This window comes from Poecilia reticulata, linkage group LG21 (genome assembly GCF_000633615.1).
Source record: "Poecilia reticulata strain Guanapo linkage group LG21, Guppy_female_1.0+MT, whole genome shotgun sequence".
NCBI lineage: Eukaryota > Metazoa > Chordata > Actinopteri > Cyprinodontiformes > Poeciliidae > Poecilia > Poecilia reticulata.
Genome location: NC_024351.1, coordinates 11,218,864 through 11,227,101, shown reverse-complemented (window position 1 = coordinate 11,227,101; position 8,238 = coordinate 11,218,864). Strand labels below are relative to the sequence as shown.

Sequence of the window (8,238 nt, the reverse complement as noted above, 5' to 3'; positions counted from 1 at the left end):
TGACCAATAAGAAAACAAAAGCTTGTCTCATAATTACCAAAAACATTACGATGATTCCTACAGCCTAGTCAAAGTCTGGATTTTAAATACAACTGAGATGCAGTGGGGTGATCTTAAATAGGTCGCTCATGCTTGAAACCCTCTAATGTGGCGAAATTATACAAAATTTCTTCGCGGTGGTGCAAAGACTTGCGGGGAATTAGCGCAGACGCTTGATGAAAGTCATCTTGTTTGTAATATACTTGGTGGAATGAAAAGGGTTTCTTACATTTCATTTTTCTTCTGTCCACAAGGCTAACGTATAAGGAGTTATACCTCCTATTTGTAAATGTTCCACTTCTATTAGCTGCTTCAGTGCTTGGGATTGTTTTTTCAGTGTCTGAGCCAAATGAACAACAGTTTGTGCATCATTACCTTTACTTTGTTCTAAACAGGATTAGGACATTTTAGGAGGAAAAGGATTGGCTGGTTTGACTGGACTGCCAGTCAGAATATTCTGACAGGGTCGTCAGAATAACATTTTTTTTTACAGCTACATTACTGTGGAGCAGCTAAGTCAAAAGAAATACAGATAATCTAGAAAAGAAATTCATGCCTAAATTATGTTTTTCAAAAAACTAATTTGGGGGGGGACAAATTATTCCATAGGGCCCTTAAAATATCCAATGTTCAGCTTCCAGTCACTGCTCTTTATTTTTTACACAAGCACAACAAGGCGAAAAAGAATTGTTTTGGTGAGAGAAACTGGATATTTAAATCAAAGTAGCAATGCTGCTCAGACCAGACAGAAAAGAATGACGATCAGCTGCATTGTGCTTGAATTTGATTATTTTTCCAGTCATTTCCAGTAAATTAAAGGTTGACTGGGCTCAGCAGGGAGGGCTTTTAAATCCCTAGGTAGGGTGCCGTTCCATTTGGTCTCCAATCTACTGCTTTCAAACAACCTCTCTCTGTCTACATAATACCACTCGTCAGTGACTTTTTTTTTACATCATTTTCAACTTTCAGAAACGAAAATGAATGTAACTATCTTCAGATGCAAGCCTTGAGACAACTGAAAGAGGAAAGTGGAGAAGATGATGATGTATGACCTCTCACCTCTCCTCCAGAGCAGGTGCTGAAGATGAAAAGATTACTTCGGGAATCTCCGGATTAATTTAAAACAGCTGTATAATTCATGGTGGCCAATGAAGAGTCAGAGTTCTTGGTTTGGTTGTCCCTGCAGTCAAAGCGAGAGTTCAAAGTGACTGGTCCACCAGGGGCTGAAGTCAGAGGGCAATGTGTCTGTGGTTTCTCTTCCATCTGACCTTTATTGTTTTTTGGTAACTCATTTGAATTATTGAAAAGAGCACTGGAAATGCTGTGACGATGATGCAGCGTTACATTAAACCTTCTGAAACAAGAGGAGCCGGGGGGGAATTCCCCGCTAGCATCTTCAGATTAATGAACAAGGGGGAAACGTTTTCTCACACTTCAGAGTCAAACCCGGTCTTCAGTTTGATTTTCGGTGAATCATAAGAATGGATTGGTTAATGCATCCGTGCAACATGCAAAGAGCACTTCAGACGTATTTCGAAAACAACTCTGGTTGGCGTCGCTCCGAATGAGAAAGAGTGGAATGAGTACAAAAAAAAATATTGCCATGTGGAAAAATGATTAAATCACTAATTTAAAGTGTCCTGAAGTCAAAATACAAATGAAGTGAAGTGTTTAATGAAAGTGTTGGGTCACCAATAGATGAATTGTACCTTTGATTATGGGTTTAAGCTAGCAGTTCTTCATCTGGTTGGGACTACAGTGATGCTTGTTGGGAGATAAAGTCACCAACTAATCATAAAGTTAAAGCTGACCAATCTGAGGGGCTTTGCATTGATTTGGTGTGACCATCCAACCCCTGCAAACTAAACTCCCACCACATCACGACAGCGCATAGAGACTTTTACAGTGTCAAACATCGCCCTTTTCTTGTCACACAAGTCATCTGTGTGAAGGGGAAATCGTCTCAAAATGTTAGTTTGCACGTGTTCAGTGATATCTCAAGTTTTTAACAGTCTCAACCAGGTTTTCCTCCTGCTGTGCTTGGAGAAAAGTATGATCCTGCCACCACCATGCTTTACTATAGATCTGGTGTGTTCAGACAAGAAGTTGAAATTTAGTCTCATGTGTCTAACCATTTTTGTCTTTGGGGAATAAAAATCAACAGTGGTTGTCGGCCAAAAAAAAACAAAATTTTTTTAAACTAAAATGTATGTAAGAAAAACACATTGTATCCTCTTTATCTAAAAAACAAAGACTGGAAAAGGAGAAAACTTGGAAAATCTCAAAATTTCCACGGTTTTTCTATCAAAGTTTCAACTTTTTAAGCTCAGAAATGTCCTAGATTTTTTTCCTAGAAAATTTCTGATAGCAATCTCAAAATTTCTGAGTTTTTTTCTAGAATATGTACTTGTTTTTTCTCCCATCAACAATGGCAAAACTACACCATCACAGACTTCTGACGGTAATTGTTGGTTTCATTAGAACGGCGAGGAAAGTAAAAATGTACCCCAAATGTTTTCTGATATCCATTTGTAAAAAAACTTCACAGTTACAATCTGTAACATAAAAAAATCCAATGAAACACATTCAAGTGTTTGGTTGTAAAGTGACAAAAGGGATCCGAATACTTTTGCGAGGCACTGTATCGGTAAGCGGTGTGTTCCCTTTAAAAAAAAAAAAAAAAACTCTTCACCAGATAATGTCACGTTAATTTAACAGGTTTTATTATTAATCCATTTACCAAAGAAAAGTAGTAGAATGATAAAAACGAAGTACCAGTAACATTGCATTTCCCTTGTGTGCATTCTGACCTGAAAACTACAGTAAGCTCACAGCTTTGTGACAGTGTTCATCCAAACATTCACGTAAAAACAAACCAGTCTGTCCTTTAGAAAAGAAAAAGAAAACAGACAAGCTCATTGTAAAGAAAATAAAGGACATATTTACAAGTTTTTTTTGTTTTGTTTTCTTGACCAGATGTTTTAAACTTAAAACCAATCTAAAATTAAAAATGCAATCGGTGCTATGATGTCTAATTAAAATTCCGTACTTTTTACAGTCCATTTGCCATTTCCCCCAAAATATGATAACGGAAGCTGCTGAAATATTTGACAAGTTAACAGAAATGCATCTAATGCGTTTACAAAACTGTGATTTCAGTTTTAAAATATAAAATTCTACATAAAGTCACAGACGTTTATTCTCAGCATGAAACTGTTTATATGGTATTTCTGTAGCCCAGAGATAAATAAAGCATCTTTAAGAAAAAGTTGACCAATTTATTGTTTTCTTTTGGATAGCGTTGTATGCTGAGGCATACAGTTACCTTAAATTGGCTGCAAAAGCCACATATGGTGGTTAAAAGTAAAAAAACAAACACATAATTCAAGAGGGACAAAGCTCCAGAGGCTGTTTGGAGTTTAAAATGTAAGACAATCATATAGGCACTCGAAGCCTCTGACCATTTATGCTATGTTGGCCCCTTAGGGGCATCTGTGACAGTCAAAACTCCCTTTTTTTGTACCAATATCAACAAAAGCAAAACAAACCATCCAAAGTAAAAGCATTAAAAGAACTAGGAAACAAAATGCAAAACAAACAAAAAGACAAACAGCACCACAGAAAACGTGGTCGTACTTCGTAGTTTGGCGCACGTCCGGAGCGCTACACCTTCTGCGGCAGTGACGACTGCCGGCCCGACTTCATGCGGCTGCGAGCGTAAACCCGCAGGAAAAGCGCGACGAAAACCACGGCGACGCCGAAGCCCCCGACGACGGTGACGGAGTGGCCGTACAGGAAACAGGAGAGAAGGATGGCGAAGGCCTGACGCAGCGTCATGATGATGGTGAAGACGGCAGCGCCGAACTGGCTGATAGTATAGAAGATGAAGAGCTGTCCGCACGCCGAGCACACGGACAGCAGCACGGCGTGGAACGTAAACTCCGAGTGGCGCGTCATGAAGGCCAGCGACTCGAAGAAGGCACCCTGCTCCAGCAGCGAGCCGACGGTGAAGAGGCAGGAGAACAGGTTGACCCCGAACATCATCTGCACGGACGACATCTTGTACTTGAACAGATTGTCCTGCCAGTTGGACGTGAAGCTGTCGAAGACGATGTAGCCAACGAGGATGACGACGCCGCTGAACGTGGTGACGGTGGACGGGTGCTTGCTCGTCGTGCTGGACAGCAGGAACATGCTGACGCCGACTGAGATCAGCACGGCGGTAAAGTACTCCCAGTACTCGTAGCTCTTACGAGAAATGAGCTTCCCCATGAGCATGACGGGAATGACCTTGGAGGCCTTGGCCAGGACTTGCGTGGGGAAGCTGATGAACTTCAGGGCCTCGTACTGACACCAGCTGCTCAGGATGTTGGAGAGCGAAGCGAAAGAGTACTTGTACATGGGCGCGCCGTGGCGAGGCTGCTTGAACAACATGCACCAGAGTCCAGACACGGTGAGCGCCAGGATGCGGTTCATGAAGACTAAAAACTGGGAATCCTTGAACTTCTCGCCGTCGTGGTCTGGAGCTACGGCTCCATAGGAGCGAGTCATCACTCTCTCCTGGAGGACTCCCCACGTCAGATAAGAGGCCTAAGAGGAAGATGGCAAACTTTAGCTCATCAGACCTAGACCCAAATGTTAATTAGAAAACGAATGGATAAGTGTGGCGAATTTGAAGCTTGGTCTAATAAAACTTGAATGTATATTTAGTCTGAGAAGTGCTCTGATTGTTTGGACAATTTAGTTTTAGTGGTTAAGAATAATTTTTCACAAAGTGCAGCTTAGAATTAAGTCTGCGAATCCATTTCTTGCCCGTAAACTGAGCGAGAGGAAATATGACGTAGTTTCATTGTTAGCTTCATGTTTACAGTGACTGTTGGTTCTGGGAGGATCCCCTACCTGAAGTCCGGCTGCGCAAAACATTAACTTCAAAGCCTGTTTGACTGATGAACCTGAATCAGGCTCGTTCCTGCTGGAGACGGGCACATCGTCCAACAGGCTGCTCTTGTCCTCGCCGCCAAACACGCAGGTCTTTATGAGCGGATAGCAAAGCCCACTACCTGAGCGTTAAGGGAGAGAAAAAAAAACAAAGACATATTTCAAGGGAGGAATTAGGTGAGAAACAGTCCGTTCAGAGAAAGTAAACGTCTCAAACCTCTGTCCAGGTAATTAGAGCGTTTGAAGTAGCTAATGAGGAAATATCCCGGGATGATGATGGTGGCGTATCCCAGCATGTTGACAAGGAAACGGAAGAACCAGACATCGTGCCAGCTGTTCAGCAACGAGGAATCTTCTGCAATTACTGCACAGGGGAACAACAGGTACACGAGTGCAGGCCAAACCCTAAAAGGGGGTGAAGGAAAGTGTCATGTTTTAACAGAAGAATATGTTATCCCAAACATCAACTGTGCAACTGACCATTTGTAAAATATATGTCAGATTTTAAAATGAACATGTAAGCAATCCGTTTGTTTCATTCCCTGGGAGAACAAGTTGCAGTTTACCAGCTCATCTTACCAAATGTCAAGCACAGCGGTGGCAATATTATGCTGTGGGGCTATTTCAAATACTGAGATACTGCTGGATTGTACAAATCAACACCTAACTAGGTGTCCTAATCGACAGTGATCACAAACAGGTATCAGATGGACAAAGATGGCTGACATTAAGCTTCTGGAATGACAGCAAGTTAAAGTGCTGAACATATCTAGTCTACGAATGAAAACCAGGATCCTGTAAGGAAAGGAAGTAATTTAAAACTATTGAAAAATTCTGCCAAGAAATTTAAACTAAATTAAATTAAGTACATGCCTTTGTTGTGTGTATTTAAACTTTCCTCACTGATAACTGCAGACTACAAAGAGCCAATAATCATAGAAATAACCACCTCGACATTTAACAAGTCAATGAGAAAAGCATTCACAGTGTTGGTGGAAAAGCAGAACTAATTTTAGATGCACTGTAACAGGAAGCAGCACTGAGCTCTAGGAAATGCTACGTCTTCACCTCAACTTCAACCTCTGGATTTGTTGTTGACGCAACTCGCTGCGTCAAAAACCTCCTTCTGTGTACGCTGCAATTCACAGCTGCGGTGGAATGAGGTAAAACCACACTTGACGTGTGTGTGTGTGTGTGTGTGTGTGTGTGTGTAGGCCGACTACGCTGTAGTCTGTTTTGATCAGAATATCATTGAGCTGTAAAGCTAGTCACGAGAGAAAACAGCTCCGTCCTGCATAAAGGTGGATCCTCTCGCTGCTGAGTGTAGAGTATCCTCTTCAGAAAGAGGCGGGCCCTCGCCTCCCAGGGGCCTGACCTGAACACAGGATCTCTTTGTGCGCTGTGCTCTGGTCAACCAACAGCCCACTGCACCAGGACCCAGCCTCTGAACAAGAAGTCCATTACATGGAGGAATGCAGCTCACAAGCTGCTGCACTCCAGAGAAAACGCAGCCGAATTTCACCTGAGAGGAGAAGGAGCGTTAAATGTGCCCTGTGAGGGACGCACGACAGGAGACGCGCAACGAAATACGAGATGCGAGACGCAACTGATTTCTTGGCTCCCGAGGGAGATGAATTAAAGGGATTTTCTGTGAAATCAAGAGAGTTTCACACATTTAGAGCAACATCTAAAATTCTTTTCTTATTTATTTCAGTGTAAATCATTATTTCATTAATATAAAACTTTCGGAAAATATGTTCAAGGCAAATGATTGGAGCTCTTTTGACTACATCTGTTTGTATTTTTCATCTATTTGCCTGTTGTAAAATTAAATTACCCCCATTTTAGGCGTTTACTTGAGATCTGCATGGCTGCAGAAAAACATCTGAGCCGAATGTGGGAACACTAGATGGATCACAGAAAAATTTGGCACCAAAAAAACACATAGAAGCTGTTTGCGAAGAGAAGCCGAGCAGACTGCAATGACCGGATTTTCTTATTGAAGATTTGCAGCAATTTATTTAGGTCAAGTTGTGCTAAAACTCATATAGTCTGACTGATGTATTTAATAAGGAAGTAGTTGACGTTCGATGTTGAACTGCTGCCCAATATAGAAATCGGAAAAGATTACTTGGGATCAGTATTTGATAGGATATTATAGTAGAACTTACTAACTTCTTTTGTTGTTTATACTTAATACTTCAGAGAGCTGCGATAATATAACTCACAATGACTGGTTGGAAAATTGTGTAGCAGTAAAGCACACAAGATGTCACAAAATTCAGGTTAGTCATTGCAATTTTCAGCAAGATTTTCACAATTACATAATGTGCAGCCTGTATGATGCCTTGAAATGTTGGATTTTATCTAAACGTTATAGTTCCCATAAAAATATAACATGGACAAATACCTAATAGGACCCCTTGCAACTCAAATACTTCAGAATTTTTGTCGCAATCTATTAAAATTGCTAAATGATGCATAACTTAAGGTAAAGTTAATTGAGCAGCTCAATTATTGGGCCTCTTGTGATGTCATCGACCCAAACAGACGAATAACAGATTTTGCATGTTTCTGCTTGGAAAAAGTTAACATTTTGCAAAACTCTGCAGTGGAAAGCCATACTTAATTGCTTAGCTGTGAATGTATTGTCAGTGTACACTTGTTAGTGAGAAAAACAAAAAGCTGAATAATATCTTTAACGCGTTTTTTTTTCTTCACGTTTTTCATTTGCAAGTGCAAGCTTTTCAATGTGTGTAAATGATTTCCCGCATATTTGGAGGCTCCGACATTCACCCATTACCTCGAACATCATAAATACAGTAATTTATGATAAAATATTTAACCGCAAATATGCACAGCATCGTTAAACAGCGTACATGTTACGACGCTTCCTTATTTATTCATATTTGTTTTTGAAAAACACATCCTTAACTTGAGACAGCTCAACTTATCCACACCTAAAACACACCTCCGCAGGTCCTGCACGTCTGAAATAATAAAAAGAGGTTACCTCCACGAGAAAGAAGGCATTTTCCCCCCCACTCTGAGTGGCCCCACACCCGGCAGCAGCTCTCAAACGTCTTCGCGGTGACGCAGCATGAAGCCGCTCCGGTCGGATAGGAGGAGATGTTTTAAAATGTTGGGATCTGTGTCTCTGCTCCCTAAATATCCGCCTTTAACCCAGTTTTTTCCACTTATCATCTGAAGATGATGTGTACACTTCAACAGGAAAGCCTCCCTTCTTTTTTTTTTTTTTTT

General features: G+C 41.0%; 1 protein-coding gene across 1 annotated transcript; it reads right to left on the bottom strand.

The window, feature by feature from the left end:
• Nucleotides 1–2,740: 2,740 nt before the first annotated feature.
• On the bottom strand, nucleotides 2,741–8,232 carry slc35b2 (solute carrier family 35 member B2). Its single transcript, XM_008397489.1, has 4 exons — nucleotides 7,991–8,232; nucleotides 5,195–5,382; nucleotides 4,939–5,099; nucleotides 2,741–4,629 (listed from the first exon to the last, which is right to left on the bottom strand). Exons 1-4 carry the CDS (start codon nucleotides 8,008–8,010, stop codon nucleotides 3,703–3,705), a joined length of 1,296 nt encoding a protein of 431 aa, XP_008395711.1. The 5' UTR covers nucleotides 8,011–8,232; the 3' UTR covers nucleotides 2,741–3,702.
• Nucleotides 8,233–8,238: the final 6 nt, after the last annotated feature.

Excerpts from the sequence above, each read along its gene's own strand:
- slc35b2 (XM_008397489.1), bottom strand. The coding sequence starts at position 8,010 with ATGCCTTCTTTCTCGTGGAG. Across the intron at positions 5,100-5,194 it reads CTCTAATTACCTGGACAGAG|GTAGTGGGCTTTGCTATCCG; the intron begins GTTTGAGACGTT and ends CTTAACGCTCAG. Across the intron at positions 4,630-4,938 it reads TTTGCGCAGCCGGACTTCAG|GCCTCTTATCTGACGTGGGG; the intron begins GTAGGGGATCCT and ends TCTTCCTCTTAG.